Genomic DNA, 20,474 nt, shown 5'->3' on the forward strand with positions numbered 1-20,474 from the left:
TCCTGGTTATATAATCCGGATTTGTCTGAGCACAAATCAACAACCTGTACTTAAATTGTACTTGTTAATAAATATTTTGTATATTTTGTTGACTGTAAACGTGTATGTATGTGATAGCTTTGAGAAAGCAGCTCATTCTACTCTGGGTATGCAAAATGTACTTGAGAGGAGAGAGAGGGAGCGAGAGAGAGAGAGAGAGAGAGAGAGCGAGAGAGAGAGAGAGAGAGAGAGGGAGAGAGGGAGCGACAGACGGACAAAGATTGAGCTTTGATCTCGGTTAGAGCCGTGCCCTTTGTCTCCATGGCAACACACAAAAGAGGAAGTTTGCAAAGCACTGACCCCGCCCACTTTTACCTGCCTCCATGCCAGCAAATCAACTCTTCAGCCGCGGAGGCTGACTCACTGAAGCCAGGGAAGTCAAAGAAGTTACTGTTTTCAGTCAAAGTGACGACAAGAGGTGAGCCTTATTCTTTTTAAATCAGTGAATAAACTGTGTAAAAGTTATTTACTTTTAAACTCAAGTTTGTACTTAATACTTACTTCACACGAGAGGGAGATTAGAAATGTTTCCTCTGAAGATAAGAGTTGAATGTTGTGTAATTTCTTGTTTTGTACCAAATCATGTTTAGTGTGTAAAGTTGTTTCCTGCTTCACATACGTAAAAGTAATTGAGTATGAGATCTTCTTACACAAAGCACCAGGTGTAAATACTTGTTTTCACTGCGTTTTGACACCATTGAACAAACTCACTCTTTAAACTGAATGTTGATACAATAATGTAGAGAGATGTTTTACCAGAGCAGAATTTCCAGTGTTTCTCTTAGACTGGTTTTCAGCCCGTGTTGTTTTTGTTTCCCAGTTTAGGACTCTGACATGGATACCCTCTCTGCTGTTTTGACTTGTTGCCTTCTGGCCATTTCTTTTGCTGCGGTGCAAACAGTAGAAGGGCATTCCCTCACAACAAAACCTTCTGTCTCAGACTACATGACACAAACAACTGAATTAATGATGTCATCGCACACCACGGGAAACACAGCTTCTACATCAAAAGTGAATGAGAACACAACAACCGCGTTCAGCAGCACAACCTGGAACAATGAAACAATCAACCAAACTACAATCAACCTGCAGACTTCTCAGTCAACCACCATCTTGGCTCCTCTGACAAACAGCACCACCCTGACGACCAGCACGCCTGCTGCTCTCACTCCAACATCGACTGTGTTGACAGTGCCCACGAGTGAGACCACAACAGGTTACACAAGGACTCCTGACACTACGGCAATTACAAGCGCGAATTCAACTCGCACTGTTAATACGACTTCACATTCAGTGGACGCAACCACACAAGGTACGTATCAGGTTCCTTTCTTTAATCGTAAGAGTTTGATTAATCCGTGCCTTTATTAACTTCTATCACTTTGTCTGTCACTGGGCTTCCAGGTTTAAGACTAAACATTTCAGAACAGAACTTGACGATTGTCTTCAGCGTGGTACTGGGAGTTTTTGCCGTGTCCCTGGTCGTATTCATGTTTCGAAGATGCAGACAAAAAACCCAATACTTGCATCAGCCTTTAAACAACTCTGACTGCGCGGGTAAGGAGCTCCCTGTTCATCGCACGATCAATACCAACCACTCTATGTATCATTAGCAGGTAATAATACCCATTTATTTTCAACAGATGCTTTCGTAGCCGATGATGACACGCTCGTAATCTCTGGAGGACTTTATGACGGCCATCCCATGGATGATAATGCACCTGCAGCCCCAGACGACCAATCTCGGTTTCGCCTCGAGTTCCTTCACTGAGACAGTTAACCCCCGTTTGAGACGTCACCCTCACACAACAAGGTTTCCTCATCTACCAATGTGAAGATAAATTTCTTCATGTGGAAGGAAAAAATGAGGAAGTCATTCAAACAAGAGCTGAGCTGATCTATTTGAACACCTTTACTTATATCACTATCAAAACGAGAACAGATTTATATATGTTTAGATTTGAATACATAACTCCTACACCTCTCCCCATACCAGCCATATAAACTAAACATAGAACATCAGTAACGCATCAGGTAACATCAGAGGTTAAAAGGATAGAATATTAAAAACCCAAGAACACTGTTTAACCATAACAACACTTCCTGAACGAATGTAAAGAAAATAAAATTATTATTATTATTACCACTTTCTATTTGATGCCTAACAGAATTATTTAAGCATATTATACAAAACCTGTGTATATGTTAATACAGTTTATCTGAAATGTAACTTGTGTACTTATGCAAAGATCTTCTCGCTGTTCTTCTTCTTCTTCTTGTCACAGCTGGTCACTGCGGTCCAACCAGCATCTCTCATTCTCTTCATTGCAGCCAACTTCAGGAAGTTCCCTGGTGACTTATGAGTGACCGGGCTCTGAATCGTTCAAGTGTTCAGATAAAAAATAGTTCTTATTTATGTTTTTCATGCATAAAGATCATTTTTAAGTAGCACTACACCCATAAGTAATGTGTTACCTTTTTGAAGGTGTCGAGTTTGCAGTGTGAAGCAGAAAAAACAGTTGCTGATTCGTTTGCAAAGGTCTGTCAAAGAGAAAAAAGAGAAACAGGGCAAATAAGCTCTTATGGTGATCCTGCACAGATAATCCAATATTAATTCATACATTAATGGAAAGATTCTGTAAATTTAAAAAAAAACACACACCAGAAGATCATTATGATCAGAGCTGTCAGACTTAGGGTCGAGCTCGATGGTAGTCTTCTTCCAGCGCGCTGCTTTTTCATCAGAAGGTGGCGTTCTTATTCTGTAGGACTGTAAGGGAATTCACAGAGTAAATGTCAGCAAAGGTCACTGACATTTTTATTCATTTGGGAAAATGTCAGAATAATACAGTATATTACTTTGATCTTTGATGCTCCGCCAACCTTGTAGGTCAGAGTTTTAGAGGGTTTCGAGTCGTCCATGTGAAAGTCCTACGATGCAAAATCAGTATCATTTTGAAATATCATGTATAGTATTCTTAACTAGACAGATAAAAATTTAATTAAATCACTCTATTTACTTTATTAATCTATTGCTGCCGCACAAAGAGCTTGTTAATGAATCGTAATTGAAGTAAAAGTTTGAAATAATTGTGGTATTGATTTGAAGTCAAATTGCCCAGCCCTAATTGAATGTATCATGAGTCCAAATCAATCCAAATTCATCACTACACTTCTTTGGGCCCTAATAGTACACATTCCAAGTTTGAAGCCGATACAATGAACAGTTCTCGAGCTACATCCACATATTGATTGACAAATATTTCTGGAATTACTAGACAGATATTTAACTGGTGTCTACCTTTTTCTTTGGTGTGGTTCCGAATGAGGATCTGAGAGATTCAGTGTCAGGTTCCTTGAAAACAGAAAACATTGATTGTGATGATGGAATGATTATGACTAACAGGTGAGTCAATACACAGTATTTAACTGAACGTTTTCCGTTCATGGCAGGTAAAATCTCATTGACAGCTGCTTATGAATACAAATTACCTGAGTTATTTTCCAACTCAGGTCAACATTAAAGAATATACCTGAAAGGAGACAAGCGTTTTAGAAGCTCACCACGCTCTTCAGAACGGCAGCACTTCCATGGTCTCTGCTGTATGAGGGAGTTCTCCTGGTACTGCAGAAGTCGAACACGTGTCTCTTTGAAGCACTTTCCTTTGGAGTCTCTGAACATCCGTCTTGTTTACGGTTTGAAGCAGGTGACTAGAATTTTGAACATAACTTGGTTGGTTAAGTGATGACAAACAAACATCCTCAGTAGCATATTTGCAGTTGGACACACTCTCTACCTGCTTGGTCGTTGCTTTTGACAGCAGAGTGAATTTCATTGATGACATTTCTGTCTTCAGATCAATGAGCTCCTTCTGCAGGTTTTCCTGATGGCAAGATAAAGTGTTTCTCAAAAACATTATCTTTTCACAATAAAAAAATTAAATTGATTCTAACCAAGTCATACCCTCTTTGTTATTTCTGTCTTCAGCTCTTTCTTGAGTTCATCTTTTTCAGTCTGAAGCTTCAAGAGATCCAACTCCTTATTTTAAGAAATGAATTTTGGAAAATATTAGGATACAACTGATTAATTATCTCATTGTGACATATATAAATGTAAGTGTTTTACTTCATACCAGGGATTTCGATTGGGCAACAGCCCCCGACTCCCTCTTCTTGTTGTCCTCGAGCTCTTCATCCTTTTCTTCAACCATGCGCTCGTACTGGCTCTAATGAAGACAAATCGCTTGTTTGGAACTGACAGTCAGGAACCTTTTTCAGACACAACAAACGTCACATGATAGCTTTACCTTATGTTTCTCCATAAGAACGACCATATCTGCTATCTTCTGTTGACACTTGAGTTCTGCTTCCTCTTTGTGCTTGGCGGCCTCTGCTGCTGTTACTTTGAGCTTCTGTACCTGTGAGACAAGATGCCCTTATTCTTCTTTGTTTATTCTAATCAGCTAAAAATGTGGCACATAACTTCACATTATTCAACTAACCTCATTCTCAAGCTCTGCTGTGAAGGTTGATTTATTCTCAAGATCCTTGAGCAACTCCTGTTGGTCTTCTTCGTTCTGTTTTTTAAGGCTAAGGGACTCATCCTGAAGATCACTGATCTAAAGACAAAAGTATGCATGTCAATTTAACAAGGCAATGTTCATTAAAATCTTCGATATGAATATTACGAACTGGAAAATTTAAAACATAGCCATACCACATTTTCAAGCTGACTGGATTTTGTGATCTCCTTTGCAATTTGTTTCTTAAGCATTTTATTCTGAAAGATACAAGTGTACAGATAGATACAAACTTTAAAGCTAAATAAACATGAAACTTTTATCAAGGGTTATATATCTACAGTTTGACATTTATCACAAACCTCTTTCTGATATTCCTCCTGGGCTTTTTGTTTAACTTCAATCTTTCTCTGGAAATTGAACAACTGAAAAACAAAATATTTCTTGTTGGTTCCTGAAAAGTTCAAAAATAATAAAAACATTTAAACATTTCAGTATTTTTAAATCACCTTTGCTTCCACAGTTTTGATCAGTTTTTGTTTTTCTGTAACTTCGTCCTGCAGAAGTTCACACTAAACACAAAAAGCAAAAATCATTGTTTAGTACTTTGAGAACACTTTAACGTTGTTTGTGAATTGATTCTTATTCTTGTTAACAATCTTACGTTTTCTTCAATTTTCTTCTCCAGCGTCTCAGTTTCTTGACATTTCCTTTGGAATCTGGTATTAACGGACTTTACTTCCTCGCTATTTAACAAAAGATGGAATTTTTAATCTTCAAAACTACACATGCTCAAAAAACACTTTTGTTCCTAACCTGTGAACTCACTGTAAAGATACGTTTTCTTCTTCAAGTCTTTGAATTTCCTTTGTGAGCTTTGCAGCCTTCTCCTCACTCTCCTGATCAATCAGAAGTTATAAGTAACAAATAAATAAAACAATCCAACATTAAACCCAAACATCTACACATAATAATGGACTCATGAAAATCATATTTGAATGGATAATTAATGAAGACTTGCCTCAGTAGCTTTCGCATTAGACGATCCAAACTCAAACTGCTGCTGAATGAACATCTTCTCAGACTGAAGCTCATCAAAGTTAGATAACAGCTCTTCATACTTTGCTCTTTAAAATGACATAAGATAAACATTAGACAGTTTAATTTAATATTCTATGAGCTGACGTTAGGGACTGGCTGGATGTTATGAACTCACTTGTGGTTTGTGGCTTCTTTCCTCAGTTGCTCCGTCTCGTCTTTATTTTTCTTCTTCTCAGTAAACAAATGCCCCTCAAGCTCCTGCACTTTGAGCTGAGGGTATTAGAAAAAGACACACAATATCACCGACACTTTTTTATGATAAAAACAAATTTCCCAAAAGCGGAGCAAGAAAATGAAAACTGAATAAAAACCTCAGTCACAGTGGATTTCCTCTTTAAATCTTCTTGTGCTTTTTCAGCAGCTTGACAAGCCTTCTTCAGTAGATGGTTTTCAGCAGAGGCCATCTCCAATTCACTCTGCAGCAATAAAAGCCATATAATGTACATTAAATCAAGGTATCTGTAAGGAATCTACATCAGGCAGTTGAATAAACAATTTTTTTTTTCTGCGATAAAGTTTTTTATTTCACCTTAAATAGCTGAACTTCTTCAGTTTTCTTTGAAAGCTCAGCGGACAGTTCCACCACTCTGACTTCAGTTACGTTAACCTTATTCTTCATGGACTCAATGGACTTTAATTTTATGTCCTAGGAACAACAATATACATGTTGTCTTTTCAGCAATGTTTATATTGCAAATGAATAAAGGGTATAGACACTTCCTCAATAGACTCTTTACCAGTTCATTTTCAAGGATTTGGATCTGCCCGTCTTTCTCAACATTCTGCTCCTTGGACTCACCTGTTGAGTAAGAAAATGTTTTGTTCATCTGGACAGAGTATCACATAAAACACATATTTCACACGGTGGGACATACGTGAAACGACACTCCTTATCTCTAGTTCCTCGTTGTTTGCCATGAGTTTCTCCTCAAGCTCTTGAGCCCTTGAAAATGCGTCAAAAACAAAGAATTTAATGATACAAGTAAACATTGTATTTTGTGCAAAAAATATGAAGTTTTCAGAAGTTAACATACCTCCACATCTCTAAGGCCAATGAACTCTGTAGCTCTTCAACGGTTGTCTGAATCTTCTCCAGCTTCTCAGCTTGTTGAATTTTAACTGTCTCCAGCTCCTGCAAGCTTAAGTCTTTGCTTTGGATGATCTGAGCACATTCATCTTTACTCTGTTTCAGTGCTGCAGCAGTGGCTTCGTGATTTTTCTTTTAGAGAGTAATAATGTGTCAATAAACGCCGACAGAACACAGCAGAACAGAGCCAAGTTCCACTGAAAATCACAACAATCTCAACCTACTCACCTGAGTTTCTTCACGCTGATGCTCGGCTGTTTGCAGCTTTTGAAGAAGAGATTTCAGTTCGGCTGCTGAGCTTTTCAGAAGTTCATTTTGTTGATCTGTAAGAGCAGTAATTACTGGATATGACATAATTACTAATAATCCTCTAAACTGAACTTGACTTAAAAGAGCAGTGGAATTCACGTGGTGTTCAGTGGATTGATATATTTATTTCTTTCATTTTAATAAGCAGTTAAACAATGGTCCTGAGACCCTGCACACAAAATTGTCACCAGCTACAAAAACCTTATCTTATCTAATCATGATCTTACTTGTGGCCTCCTGAAGTTGTTTGCCCTGCTGCTGGGCTTCCTTCAGGTCAAGCAGGATTTTTTGTACTTCATTTTCCTTATTCTTAAGTTGTGTTTGAAGCTCTGCAACCTGTCAATGCAACATCATCCTTCAAGTCTTGTTTCAAAGATAGTTGTCCAGTTCCAAAATACATTAATCTCTTTTTTTCACAAACCTCTTCCTCTTTCATGTTGTATTCTTGACAATATTTCACTTTGAGTTCTTCAAACTGCAGCAAGCCTTCTTTCACTGGGAGAAGATACAATTATTATAAAGATTTAGTCTTCGATGTTATTTCAGGATTAAATTATAATAAATTTTAAGAACTCAAATGTTTTAGGATTCTGGTTAGCTGCGATGAAAATCATACCTTTGTGCAATTCTTGTTGATCAGCTTCTACTCGGATGCAGAGGTTCTCGAATACTCCAATCAGTTTCTACAGAAAAAAAAAACATTACTTGCAAACTGGCCGGCAAACCTCTTAACCAACCGCTTTACAAGCTCATTTCAAACAAAAAATCATTTATATAAATACTTTATCATGACAAATGTAGATGCGTTTTACCTGAACACTTTCACTGTTTTCCAGAAAGAGCTGATGAGTTTCTTCTCTTTCAGATTCAACTACAAAATATAAATGTTGGTATAAAATGTCAGTATTTTCTGCACCTTAGCAATATGTCAGACATGTATATGGGCGGGTCTTTTTACTTACAGAGATGCATTTTCTCAGTTGACCGCTGAAAGGTGTCCTTCAGTATGTTACATAGGTTCCTGGTTGCGTTGTTTCTGCATTTAACATGAATTTGTTATGAATAAAACACTAAATTAATTATATTGTCATACATATTTAAAAATCTGGCTGTCACATATATCAAAACCCATACTTGTTCCTCAAATCCTCATTTTCACCGATCTGCTCCTCCAGCTTTAAACTGAGACTTTCATTACCAAACTGTAAAAACAGGACACACACAACAGATAACACCATACATATTTCAAAAGGGGTTTTAATATGCTGTTAAAAAGATCTGCACGTATGACAGAAAGACACACACCTGTAAGTCCTGAATGGCCTTGCGCTGAGTTTCTATTGTTCTTTTGTTTTCTTGGAGTCTTCTTTCCTTCTGTACTGTGTCAGAATCCACTTTGACCTTCCAGTCCTTGATTTTATCAACTTCATCAAGCAGCTTGGTATAGAGCTGTCCAGGATTACTCTTATCCTGGGGAACAATCACAATGATGGGAAGTAAACTGAGGTACTCTAGAATAAAACTGTTGTAGAAGCCAAGTACATATTTCTCCTCATATTTATCTTTTCCGTATACAATGAAAATATTACCTCATCTTTTTCCATCGGTGGCACAACTTTCATCTTGTAAAAGTCTTTTGGGGAGAGAAATTAACAAATTTACAACATGAACAACAACCAGTTAATTGCGTTGAAATTATATTTACAGTGTTGTGTAACACCTTGTCTGGTGGGTTTAGTTGGTGTCACCATACTAGTATCGGGAAAAGCCATCTTTTGCCCTTTGTCAAAGTAGGTACTGTACTCCTAGAGGAAAAAAACAACAATTATAGATATATTAGTCACCTCTTTTACGTTAAGCTGACTCCATACATGAAAGCCTTCCGCTCACAAGTGTAAAGAGTCTTTCAGCTCACCTGCTGTAATGTATTCATGAAATCCCCGCACTTGTCCACAGCCTCCTGAGGCCTCACAGCAGACACCTGTCCGGCGCTCACCCGGGGCGGCACCAGCAGTTTGAAGTTAAAAGCTCGGTCTCGCTCCATCCTGAAAGCACCACACAGTAATACACAGTAGTTAGCAGACATGGAGGAAGTATGCACATCTATAACACACAATATAAATATGAATAAAACCTTGTAAACATATTCTATTAGACGTTTGTTTGTGATTCAAACACTCAACTAATCACCATTTTTCTTGGTATTGAAGGTAAAAAAGTCACCAGATATTTGACGACAGAGAAAGTTTCTGCTTTTTATAAGCATAAGTATAAACATCTGTTTAATAAATGTTGTGCAGCAAGATTGAAAACAAGTTTAAAATGGCATCAAATAGTGAAGACAAGTATGTTAACTACTGTAGAGAAGCTAATTTGTAGCAATTTATTAGTTGAATTAGCTTTGAAGCTAGTATGGATAACTCTCTATCCAAAGAAAAACAAATTTAGTTTAATAAATATAATGATAATGTCAGAGAGGACAGGATTTGACTTCACCCACTCACCTGACTGGTTTTCAACTTGCTAATGCTAATTCGGTTTAGCAGGCTAATGTACCGGGATGTAGCATGCGGAGCTAGCACGTTAGCTAAATTCGAAAACTTCTTATAAAACAAAGATAAAACGACAGACGGACAAATTAAAACACCGGGCTTCGGCTGTGACGACGTTATTCTCCCGGTAAACAACGGCGGGACCAACCTGCGGGGCGTGAACCGGGAGGTTTTACCGGTAGAGAAACGGGAGGATGTGAAGGATGTTAACCGTTAGATTGCAGTTAACCGTTAGATTGCAGTTAACCTGTAGACGGCAGTTAACCGTTAGACGGCAGTTAACCGTTAAACTGAGGTGACGTAGTCCAGGTGAGCGACGCGAGCTCGTGCGTTAATGACAGCTCGGCTCGTTCTGTTGTAACGGTCGTCCCGGTGCCTGCGTCCGTTATCGGACAGGGTATATAAGCCGACTTATAAAGTTACACTCACGCTCACATGGGAGGGATGAGAGATAATAGTTTTTGCAATAATGATTATTAGCAATCATTATTGTAAAGAATTGTATTATAAGCAATTATAAGCTTGCCTATTATATTTTATTTTATTATGTGTTTCATAAATAATATTCGGGTTATTGTAATTTAATTAGTTGAATTAAAAGGCAATACGTGAATACACATCACTAATGTTAATAAACAACTTCTTACTGTTGAAACTGGGTTGCTTCTATTTTTCCTTTGTAAAAAGAGATGTTTAATCTCAATGGCACTAACCTGGTTTATAATAGATAATAATATAATAGGCTATTCTACAACAGGAATTTACTTTTGTTATTTTAATTGAACTTTCATACTACTATTTTGTTCTTTTACTTCAGTTAAACTTTAAAAGCAGAATCATTATTTGTGTTGTGGTTATTTTTGTGTTTTTTGCTATTTTACCAAAGCAAAAGATGGTAGTTCTTCCACCCCTGCTTGAAATAATAATAATATATATCATCCTCTGCCAGGCCAGGCCAAGACTTTTAGACCATCAGCAGAGGATTCAGTGAGGTTCTCAGGTTCATTGAAGGAATCGTACGTTCAGAAAAGAAGTGGGAGACAGGTCATTCAAGTAGAAACTGATCAATCAAGCCTTAAATAAATTTGACAGGGGATAAAAAAAGAATAAAAGTTTCCAGAGATTCTTTAGATTTAACTCCTTGGCATCTTAAAAAAACATGAATTATGCAGAATTAATTAAATGAAAACATGTGAAACTCTCTATGTCCTGAAATTCACTGTAAGTTTTGAGCATTTCTCTACAGGAGAAAGCACAAGTGAAAAAGCAGTTTTGTACAGAATAGTCAAGCATGAATAGAAGGTCCTGTTTACTTCAAACTACAGCTACTGCTACATGTCTAAAAGTATCCTTATAATATAATAAGAATATAAACTGAGGATACAGTGGACATGTTTTTATTCTTGTCAATTGACAGTTTATTGAATTTTCAGAAATGTGCTAAATTTACAAGAAAGTTTAGTCAGTGGTGCATTTTCCTATCGTGAATATGTGACAAGGTTCAAAGCCCTCTGCATTATTAATAATTTGCATCATTCATAATCAAAAATTTAACAAAAAAATAAAGCAAGTTTATAAGTGAACTGAGATTACATGAAGACATTGTGGAATATAGAATATTGTGGAACCAAGGGTGTTTTAAAACTTTCAAAAAGTGCAAATAGTGTGCGACCAGGTCTTTGTAAACACAAAAATGTCTTTAAAATGAGTTTGAAAGCAAAGAGGGCGGTGAATACTTTAATAATACTCTTTTATATATGTTCAAAGTCTCTTTTACAAAATAAACCCTGCTCTGTAAATGTTCCTTAATGGAAGAAAAAAAACTTTGATTATCAGACGGTACTTTTTTCAAATATTAAAATACTAAACTAACTACTATAATATGCTGCAGTAAAGTTAGAGTTACACAATCTGAGATAAAAAAAAAAACATCAATATATTATAGTGACATAAAAGGCAAAATAAAATGTAATAGTCATCCAAACACATTATACCAGTCCATAGAGGAATATCAGAGGTATTATATGAATTGTTTTATAAAAGTTTAAAGGGCTTTAATAGGTGTGTAAATATTTTACATGGTTTTGCAAATGAAGCGATGATTTCTATGGTGGTCCTCAAATACAATGCATTATGAAACAGAACATTGTTTCTCTGTACTGCTTCACGCAAGCATCTGTTTTAATGAATATGATATATAATATACATCTCACAGACAATATTAAATTGGAGAGACTGTAACCTAACATGTTGCAGAAGGTTAGACGGTGTCGTCTGTCTTCCTTGCGTCCGCCACTTCCTTGGCGGCATTGTCCCTGTTGGACTCCTGCTCTCCACCTCCCCCCCGGGCCCTCTTCTCCTCCTCTCTTTTCTCTTTGTCCAGCAGCCGGTAGTTGAGTCCCATCCCCGCAAACAGGAAGACGCTGGAGACGATGAGGATGATCCCGCAGCCCTGGTACGTGTACTTGTAATCATGATAGATGTCATTGAACCTTCCTGTGAGGACAAGAAGAGTCAGGTTCCATCCACGGTGCCTAACATCACACATATGATTTCATTACAATGTTTCTCATCTTCATAAATTGGTTGATGTACATACCAAGCAAAGGGGGGCCCAGCAACACCGGCCCACACTCCACAATAGTGACCAGGCCGACAGCGCTGGAGAAGCGCTGAGCTCCCACCAGGTCCATCAAGGTCTCAAAAAGCACTGAGCTCAGCCAGCCAAAGGCGAACCCAAAGAAGATGGCGTAAATGACAAAGCCTGTGTAGTCCACTGACATGGGAGCTAGGACGTGGCACACACCGTTGTACAGCACAGAGGCAGCAAAGAAGTACTGTATCCTGGGCCGCACCCATTTGGTATTTGCTACCATGCCCATTGAGGGCCGGGCGACCATGTCGACAAAGGCCAGCACAGACAATAAGAAGGCTGCTTTTTCTTTAGGGATCTCTTTACTCTTGGCAAAGTTGCTGAGGAACACCAGAGGAGCAAAGAGGCCGAAGAACATGATGATGTTGCCCAGGATATAAAGCAAAAACCCACGGTGTTTGAACAGAGAGAGGTCAATGAAGCTGTTGATGGTCTGGATCACTGTCTTACTCTCTGTGGACTCTTCCACTGGTTTGGGTTTGGGTCCGATTGGCCGCATGAGGGACCCGGCCACGCAGCAGTTGAAGAGCAGGCCGCCGAGGATCAGGAAACTTCCTCTCCAGCCGAACCGGTCGAAGAACCAGGTGTTCAGAGGAGCCAGGGTGGAGAGGAACACAGGACTGCCGGCCATCGCAATGCCATTAGCAATAGGACGCCTCTTGTAGAAGTATTTTCCAATCATGGTGAGGGCTGGGTTGAGGTTGAAGGCCAAACCCAAACCTGAACGATTTTAAATGATTAATGTTAAATTTATGAGCTTAAATAAAACATTATTTTCTTTTTTTTGTGTGTGTGTGTGTGCTGTTATTTTTCAAGAGCACAAGAGGGCAACGGTGCGCAGGCAAGTAAATGGGTGAGTCATGATTAAATATAAAAAAATAGAAGAAGTGAAAATAGGTACCTCCCACCACTCCAATACAAAAGTACAGTTCTTCAACAGAATTGCAGAATGAGGCAGCAACAAGGCCCAAACCAGACAGACATCCTCCGGCCATCATAACAGGACGACTGCCATATTTGTTCACCAGGATGCTGCTGATGGGACCTTAACAGAAAAAATAAGTAAAAAAAGCAAACAGACAAACATCCATATTAAAACTGAGAGATGCTGATATCTATTCCATCATCAATGCACAGTTCAATATTTAACCACCAGAGGGCTCTGGTGCCACATCTGTGGCTCAACGCATTCAAACAACTCCTGCAATCGCTTTTTTGTCAGTGCTGCACTGCAGTAGATGTGTTCTCCTGTCATTAATAATGCAATCTGTCAGAAAAACCATGAAAGCTCTAATGAAATAATCACTTATTTGGTTCAGAGCTTCATATAAATTGACAGAGGAATGATTTGTTTGTGAATTCTTCCTAAATGGACTTTAAACACATTTGAAAAGATTATTGGAAGCAACTCAGTGGGTGTGAGTATGCAAGTGTGTGTGTGTGTATGTATGTGTGTGTGTGTGTGTGTGTGTGTGTGTGTGTGTGTGTGTGTGTGTGTGTGTGTGTGTGTGTGTGTGTGTGTGTGTGTGTGTGTGTGTCAGCCAACAGTAACCCAACTCATTAATATGCATGCACCTTGGATACGACATCAATTCAACAAAATCCCAATAACTTGTAAACAAATGGCTGAAAATCCAAAGCAGGGTTCAGGTCACCGAGCACCCCCTCCATCTATGGCTTATAACAACTGGCCTAAATGAGTGTGAGGATCCATGCAGGAGACACTTCTGCCTCTCTGCCAAATCCCTGCACTACCCAATGAACCCAAATGGAAACTGACAGATTTTGTTTAGTGGTTGTCCAGTCTCATTTGCCAGCACGGTGCAAGACAAAGGGTTTTTAAATTCTAATACAGAGAGACCGCACTCCCAACAATGAGTTTTTTCCTTCCGCCCTGCAGGGAGAGTAGCTTCGGATATATGAAAAAAAAAAAAGGAAGAGACAAACCAATGTAGAATATTATTGTAATGAATCCCAAATTGAAGGAGTGCGGAGGTATGCAACAGTGACTTGTTAATGAACTTCCGCTGGTGTGCTCGGAATGTTGAACAAACAGCAACAACGTCAGCTGTCATCCACTCACGGCTCCGAGAAACAACTTGTCACTTACTTTCAATCATCATGCATAGCTTCCTTTTCATCAGTGTGTATTTATGTACAAAGACAACATTTGCATTAACTGGCAAAGTTACGTGGAGACATTGAGAGAAGTCGAGTCGACTGAGGCTCCGAACTTGTGAGGAGAGGTGCAAATATCACTTATACAGCCGTGAAAGTAGATGGTAAAGTCACAGGAGGTTAAATTAATTATGTATTACTTCTGATAACAAATATTACACAATATCTGCATGGTGGTGCAAGGGTTGGCACAGTAAGAAGTTTCCTGGTTCAAACCCCAACTCGGATTGGGCCTTGCTGCGTGGAGTTAGCATGTTCTCCCCGTGTCTGTGGGGTTTTTCAGCCTCCTCCCAAAGTCCAAAAACATGCAGAGTGGGGTCAGGTTGATTGGAGATGCTAAATGCATTGTAGGTATGAGTGTGATGTTGTTGTTTCTCTATGTATTGGCCCTGCGATACGCTGGAGACTTGTCCAGGGTGAACCTCTCCAGCTGCCCCCTGTGACCCTCCAGGAAACACGATAAAGATAATGGATACGTGGACAATGAAAAATGAACAAATCAACATTGTAACTCAGAAAGCAGCCTTCAGTCATTATCAAGCACAGGCCCCCCCCCCCCCCCGTCCATTGCAGCATTTACATTCAGATTAAAATAACTAAGGTCATTTTATTTTATACATTTCTTTCTTTTTTGCTTTTTTAATCCTTTTACATATTTTTACATTTCTAAACAGGTGTTTATCCTTTTTATGTCTTTTACATCTTTTAATCTCTTCACCTACCTCTTTCTCTTATATTGCTTGAAATGGGCCTTTTGATTTCATGTAATTGTGTGTCTGTGTTGTTTTTAATGTCCCCGTACAGCACCTTGACTCTACCTCTGTGTATGAAATGTGCTTCACAGATAAAGCGGCCCCTGCCTCTTCTATTGCTCGCATGTCACCCTGCAGCTACTTGCATAAGCAGCACCGATTCCTTTAACGGCAGATATGTGGAAACTTGCCTTAATAGAAAATATGTAGTAAAAAATACAATATAAATCTTTATCTAAAACATTCAATATGCAATGTTAGCAGATCCAGCTTAGCAAGAAAATACTGTCTACTTTTATTTGATTGCTTGCAGATCTTGCAAATAAATGTTAGCCTCATGCCAGAAAAAGAAGATTGGATATAAAGTGTTTTATGTGCTGGTATATTATAGAGTTTCCACTTCAAATCAGTTTGGCACGCTGAGGCAACTTTCCAGAAACTTTCCTGAGATTAGAAGAAAGTTGCCTGTGTCATCATCTTTCCCAGTTTATCACACATTAGGGTAAAGAGAGCCGCAGTGTTTTGACTTCAGAGCCGGACCGTCTGCAGGGACGAGGGGAGCTGCTTTGAACTTTGTTCTCTCTGGTTCCCTCAAGAACGAGGCCTGCTCATCACGGGACTGACTGGACCCGTGTGACATCACCCAGAGAGACCGCTCATCTTATTAGTGAAGGAATACGACCAAACTGTAAAAGCACAGGGGGAAACAACATGGCTACAAACCCATCCACATGCCCCAGAGACAGATACGGCTTCAGACAGCAGATACAGTGTTATTTAATCTCAGTGTGAGATGTTTGATTTAAGCTGCATCATAATTCTGAGCGTCTCCGGTCTCTTTGTGGACAAACCAAGGCTGAGAGGTGACAGTGCTCACAGTAATGGATCGGCTCCTCACCGGACACAGCCTGAATAAATCTCCCAGGTGTCAAACGTTAACAGGGCCACGTTCGGCAGGTTGTGTTTTCGGCCATCGCTCACCTCCGCCGTACATCACGGCCAACATGATGGAGGAGATCCAGGACACCTGGCTGCTGGTCACGTCGAAGATCACCTCGATCTCTTTGAAGAAGACCGTGATGGACTTGGGGAATGCATAAGAGAAGCCGATTGATATGAAAGCCCCGACCACCACCATCCAGCCCCAGCCGCCTTCGGGTGGTGTGTAGCCTCGAGGGCCACCGACGGCGGGCGCCATTTTTGCGCGGATATAACGGCCTCTTCAAACTGAACACGGTTTTCAAATATGAGGACCTGTTCAGGAGAGAGCAAAGCAATTAGTTATTTTAGATTAATTTAAGATTTTCTTAATCATATAATAATTTATGTTACTGTTTAAGATAATTTAGAGACTGAAACATAAAATAGTTTAGTTCAGTAACTTAGACTCATGAATGAATGAATGAGCCGTTTTCAATACCTAAATATTTCTAACTAAATTACTGACTGAGCAATACAAGTTTTTTTTAACATTAAATAAGTGATCAAAGTAAATCGGTGATATGACTATTTTAACATTTAATCATTTTATACAGATTAAAAAAAGAAACTAAATTATGATTTTAGTTTGTAAGTTTCCTCGGGTCATCAGTGTTAACTCTCAAGGATCATTCCAATAGGAGGGACCTAGATGTGGTTCTGTGCTGTTAATGGATGTGACTCACGTCTGCCACAGTTCACCTGTTAAGTTCGTCCTTTCAGAACTGTTTGTCGCTCTGACTTTCTAATTCCACTTTCTAGGCAGGTTTCACTTCATTTCAATGGAACCGTTAATGATGGTGGGGGTGTGGGGAGGAGTGTGTGGGTGCAGTGCAACTCTCGCCGAAGGTTTCAAAGCTGAAGAAAAAAACAAAAAACAATATTCATGTTAAGCACACAATGGTAAAACATAACATTGCTTCCAGAGTTATGAAAACCCTTTTACCCTTTAATTACACAGTTTTCTTTCCAACCACCAGTAAGTGCTTTTCACATCTGAACTGTAAGAGATATTCTACCTTCATTATGTACAAGATATTCACGTTGACAGCTCTGTGACAGTTTTGATCCTTGTACCCCCTGACGCTGGTTTTGTCTCATCCACAATACTGACCGGACGTTTGATTCCAGTCATTGTGCACATTTAGCATCAAGGTGTGGAGCGCAGGGTGCGGTACAGTGCACCCCCGGCACCCTGACCTTTAAGCACCACTCAGCACCGCTGCTCTGCCGGAACCTCGCACCTACTCCCAAAGATCAGATTTGTCAAAAAACATTTCCCTAACTCGACAACAGAGTTTAAGATTCCGGACGCCATTCTTTTGCCTGGCGTTGCTTTGAATTGCTCTCTGCGTGATATTGACTGAGCTCCCACCCACTGATCCTCCACAGTCTCACTCTAGAGGTGATGAATAAGAGTCCATCTGCAGAGTCAAGCGGTTTTTACTGTATTGTTTACACAGAGGAGACTATTCGAGGAGAACATCGATCAGGCCGTGAATACAGGTTGAATTTACACTGCTCAGTAGCCCGCTGCGATCCTCGGGAGTGGGGGATGATATAGTGTTTTTCAGCCAAGGAGGGCTTGATTCTGTTGATGAATTAGTTTAGCGCTCTGGAAACTTATTGGGTAGGCCGGCTGTGTGCAGCGAGTGGTGAATATTTAATGTGTTAAAGAACTTTTGTTATTGAGCTGGGATTTTAGCTGCTGCTATGCAGTTGTAAAAGCGCCTGCTGCATTATTCTGCAGATAAATTAAGTAAAGGAGGAGACATAGGAATTTGTGTCACTTGGGGGTAACAAATTAAAGTTGCATACAGGCAACACATAAAGTTAAAATAGTGTAATGAAAAAGTGTTTGGTATATATTGGATGATCAGGGACTTTTCGGCATCCTGTAAGTTGAACAGAGACAGAGGGATGTCTGCAGGGGGCGGTACACGTATCATACACGTTGGTGTAACAGGTGATTTTTGAAAAAGCTCACCTATTGGTTAGCTAATACAAATTTATATAAGAGCCTTTCACAGGTATATAGGTATCTGCATTTATAAATAGGCCGATGTATTGGATTCTGAGGTTTTACTCCCAAATACAAGTATCTGGATTTGCCAAAAATCCACATGGGTCCGGCTCTGGTCATCATCACATATCAACACTTGAGTGTTCTACTGTGGAACAAGGCCTCGAACACTTCTCAGGGAACCATTTACAGCTACTAACAATAAACAGAATAATTCATCATTTCAGGAAATAACTACTTTTTTGGGTTTCTTGAGAAGCTCAGGATTTATCTGTGCAGGGCTGGTGTAGCTGATCTTAGCTTAGCAGAACGACTGGAGGAACGGTGGAACAGCTAACCTGGCTCTGTGCAAATTAAAATAGAGCAGCACAACTATCATTTTCTGTGTTTCATTTATCCATCCAGTATAACAAAGACGGTTTGATGAACAGAGATGGATGTTTTGGATCCACAGCCGTCAGCTTTTCCTCTTTCACAACAGAAGTTCTGCACAATCACAAGAAAGTCAGCAGAAAAGATTTTCTTAAAATAGACGCACCGCACATCCACGAGGCCTCTCAAATAGGACAGGCTGCTGGGGAAAAGCGCTGGCAGCACCGAGACGACACTGAGGGTGTTTTAAAAAGAAAAAGTTAAAAAAGGCTCAATCGTGAACATTAGATTACGAATAGAGGGAGGAGATGATACGGACGGGACAATGGAATGGCAGGAAGTGCAGGAATAATGAATACAACTGATTTCCTACAAAGGACGGATCGTCTTGGCTCTAAAACACAGAGGAAGATGTGGGCTATCAAACATTTCACTGAGTTGACTCATTTAAGGTCGGCAGGAGAGTGATGTAAGCAGACGAATGGGCTGGGGCATCGCTGGTAACACCCCCCCCCCCCCCCCCCCCCCAACACCACCACCTCCTCCTGCTGCTGCTCAGGTCTAAATAAAGCAGTTAAAGTAGGCAGCCTCAAAGTGCCACTTGACAACACACAGATATCAGCACAGAGCAGGGTCAGCTCTGCAGAGGACACTAACACAGCAGGATTGAAAGTCAATGCATAAAGAGATTTTAACAGAAATATTACACGGAGCATCGAACTCCACAGACCCTGAGTGGATTCTCTAAAGTCCCCCTCCTGAGTTATTCAATCAGCCACATGTTTGTTTATTAGGTTTGTTTGATTCACGGTAAATGTACCTTGAGTTATGTTAAATGAACTTTACATTCTGCTTCTTTTGCTGGATTTTCATTATCCCCCTGAGCTTCTGGCAAAAATTGTTTGCATTCACCCCGCGGGCCTCCTGTGACCTGCAGGTTTCTAATACCACCCATTAGATCTAGTGCATTTGTCTGATAGATGAAGAACAGTGTGTAGAATATTTGTTCAGGGAAAATCTGGCCCACTCACATATATTTGAAACACTGACAAATAAATACATCTTTCGTGAAAGTAGAATACTCAAATGCGGGTAATTACAAAAAGCAACATCTGTCAAATGCTGGATGGTGCACGTGGTCTTTGTCAGGCGTCTTCTTACCTTGGCAGGAGCTCTCCAACTAGGCCAGATGAGCTCTGCAGATAAACAGGCGTCTCTGAGGCACGTTAACACGCCGCAGATGTCATTGAAAGGGACTCGGTGTCTCGGAATATGTATAAAAGGAAAAAAGAAATATCTCTGCATATGTTTCACAAACACTCCAGACGTGAGCTTTGGCTCCGTATCCACTGTGACAGGCCGGACGTCGCCCGTGGCACCTCGGCCTCAGACCTCATCTGCTTCCTCCAGTGACTCAAGTGGAAAAGTTGAGTTCGTTCAGCGTCCGGATCAAACGGCTGGACAACCTGGACACGACGGTGCTAAACGCTGGGGTCGGTCCACTTCTTATAGGCAGCGGGAGGCTTAGTGCCGTGCCCCTGCCACACTTCCTCCACCCCTCTGTCATGTGCCGGGCTCGCACACACAAGGTAAGAGGAGTTCACGCCGTGGCCGTCCAGCATGTGTGACCTGAGAGGAAATCGAATAATGTCTGCACTCTGAGAGATAAGATGCTTTCTGGGACACTGTTTTCCTGCATCTGCTGATTTATCAGCGTCATGTCAATTTGGACATTGTTTCGGTCAGCCACCTGAAAGAAAGATTTCTGAAACCTTCAGGGGTCAGTGCTGGTCCAGCCTTTATGCTGAACTCCCCGAGGAACCATTAATGACTCTGTGAAAGGAAAGGGCCAGCAAAGTGCCCTCTCATTTTTTGACATCCTTGATACATGATTTCTCTTTGTTGCGCTG

At 40.0% G+C, this 20,474-nt stretch overlaps 3 protein-coding genes across 5 annotated transcripts; 1 reads left to right on the forward strand and 2 right to left on the reverse strand.

Annotated features, from left to right (window-relative positions):
• Nucleotides 1-342: 342 nt before the first annotated feature.
• Nucleotides 343-2,182, forward strand: si:ch211-105j21.9 (sialomucin core protein 24-like). Of its 2 annotated transcripts, none has more exons than XM_053439729.1 (4): nt 343-457; nt 860-1,351; nt 1,444-1,596; nt 1,683-2,182. In XM_053439729.1, the coding sequence occupies exons 2-4, from the start codon at nt 874-876 to the stop codon at nt 1,808-1,810; spliced, it is 759 nt and encodes a 252-aa protein (XP_053295704.1). In that variant the 5' UTR covers nt 343-457; nt 860-873; the 3' UTR covers nt 1,811-2,182. The 2 variants fall into 2 exon arrangements, with proteins under 2 accessions (XP_053295704.1, XP_053295713.1); XM_053439738.1 differs by having other exon boundaries at nt 367-457; nt 865-1,351.
• sycp1 (synaptonemal complex protein 1) lies at nt 1,583-9,100 on the reverse strand. The gene is made up of 35 exons (XM_053439718.1): nt 8,972-9,100; nt 8,777-8,861; nt 8,646-8,689; nt 8,362-8,526; nt 8,191-8,258; nt 8,019-8,092; nt 7,869-7,927; nt 7,673-7,739; nt 7,478-7,551; nt 7,284-7,392; nt 6,976-7,070; nt 6,695-6,879; nt 6,536-6,603; nt 6,398-6,459; nt 6,190-6,306; nt 5,972-6,076; nt 5,776-5,870; nt 5,577-5,686; nt 5,513-5,520; nt 5,388-5,458; nt 5,224-5,305; nt 5,069-5,131; nt 4,922-4,984; nt 4,757-4,819; nt 4,542-4,658; nt 4,347-4,457; nt 4,173-4,265; nt 4,004-4,078; nt 3,837-3,923; nt 3,604-3,750; nt 3,341-3,394; nt 2,899-2,970; nt 2,702-2,809; nt 2,515-2,580; nt 1,583-2,413 (listed from the first exon to the last, which is right to left on the reverse strand). The coding sequence occupies exons 1-35, from the start codon at nt 9,098-9,100 to the stop codon at nt 2,279-2,281; spliced, it is 3,126 nt and encodes a 1,041-aa protein (XP_053295693.1). The 3' UTR covers nt 1,583-2,278.
• Nucleotides 9,101-10,989: 1,889 nt separating this feature from the next.
• On the reverse strand, nt 10,990-20,076 carry slc16a1a (solute carrier family 16 member 1a). Of its 2 annotated transcripts, none has more exons than XM_053440748.1 (6): nt 19,726-20,076; nt 16,872-17,027; nt 16,173-16,445; nt 13,163-13,306; nt 12,208-12,981; nt 10,990-12,104 (listed from the first exon to the last, which is right to left on the reverse strand). In XM_053440748.1, exons 3-6 carry the CDS (start codon nt 16,387-16,389, stop codon nt 11,869-11,871), a joined length of 1,371 nt encoding a protein of 456 aa, XP_053296723.1. In that variant the 5' UTR covers nt 16,390-16,445; nt 16,872-17,027; nt 19,726-20,076; the 3' UTR covers nt 10,990-11,868. The 2 variants fall into 2 exon arrangements, with proteins under 2 accessions (XP_053296723.1, XP_053296715.1); XM_053440740.1 differs by having other exon boundaries at nt 16,856-17,027.
• Nucleotides 20,077-20,474: the final 398 nt, after the last annotated feature.

This window comes from Pleuronectes platessa, chromosome 2 (assembly GCF_947347685.1).
Source record: "Pleuronectes platessa chromosome 2, fPlePla1.1, whole genome shotgun sequence".
Classification (NCBI taxonomy): Eukaryota; Metazoa; Chordata; class Actinopteri; order Pleuronectiformes; family Pleuronectidae; genus Pleuronectes; species Pleuronectes platessa.

Bases quoted from the DNA above. Each gene is read 5' to 3' on its own strand.
- si:ch211-105j21.9 (XM_053439729.1), top strand. From the start codon at position 874: ATGGATACCCTCTCTGCTGTTTTGACTTGTTGCCTTCTGGCCATTTCT. The intron at 1,352-1,443 runs GTACGTATCAGG...CTGGGCTTCCAG, and splicing joins AGTGGACGCAACCACACAAG to GTTTAAGACTAAACATTTCA. The intron at 1,597-1,682 runs GTAAGGAGCTCC...TATTTTCAACAG, and splicing joins AAACAACTCTGACTGCGCGG to ATGCTTTCGTAGCCGATGAT.
- sycp1 (XM_053439718.1), bottom strand. From the start codon at position 9,100: ATGGAGCGAGACCGAGCTTTTAACTTCAAACTGCTGGTGCCGCCCCGG. The intron at 3,751-3,836 runs GTAGAGAGTGTG...TCAAAATTCTAG, and splicing joins CAAAAGCAACGACCAAGCAG to TCACCTGCTTCAAACCGTAA. The intron at 2,581-2,701 runs GTGTGTGTTTTT...TCTCTTTGACAG, and splicing joins CTGATCATAATGATCTTCTG to ACCTTTGCAAACGAATCAGC.
- slc16a1a (XM_053440748.1), bottom strand. From the start codon at position 16,389: ATGGCGCCCGCCGTCGGTGGCCCTCGAGGCTACACACCACCCGAAGGC. The intron at 12,982-13,162 runs GTACCTATTTTC...AAAATCGTTCAG, and splicing joins TTGTATTGGAGTGGTGGGAG to GTTTGGGTTTGGCCTTCAAC. The intron at 12,105-12,207 runs GTATGTACATCA...TTGTCCTCACAG, and splicing joins GCTGGGCCCCCCTTTGCTTG to GAAGGTTCAATGACATCTAT.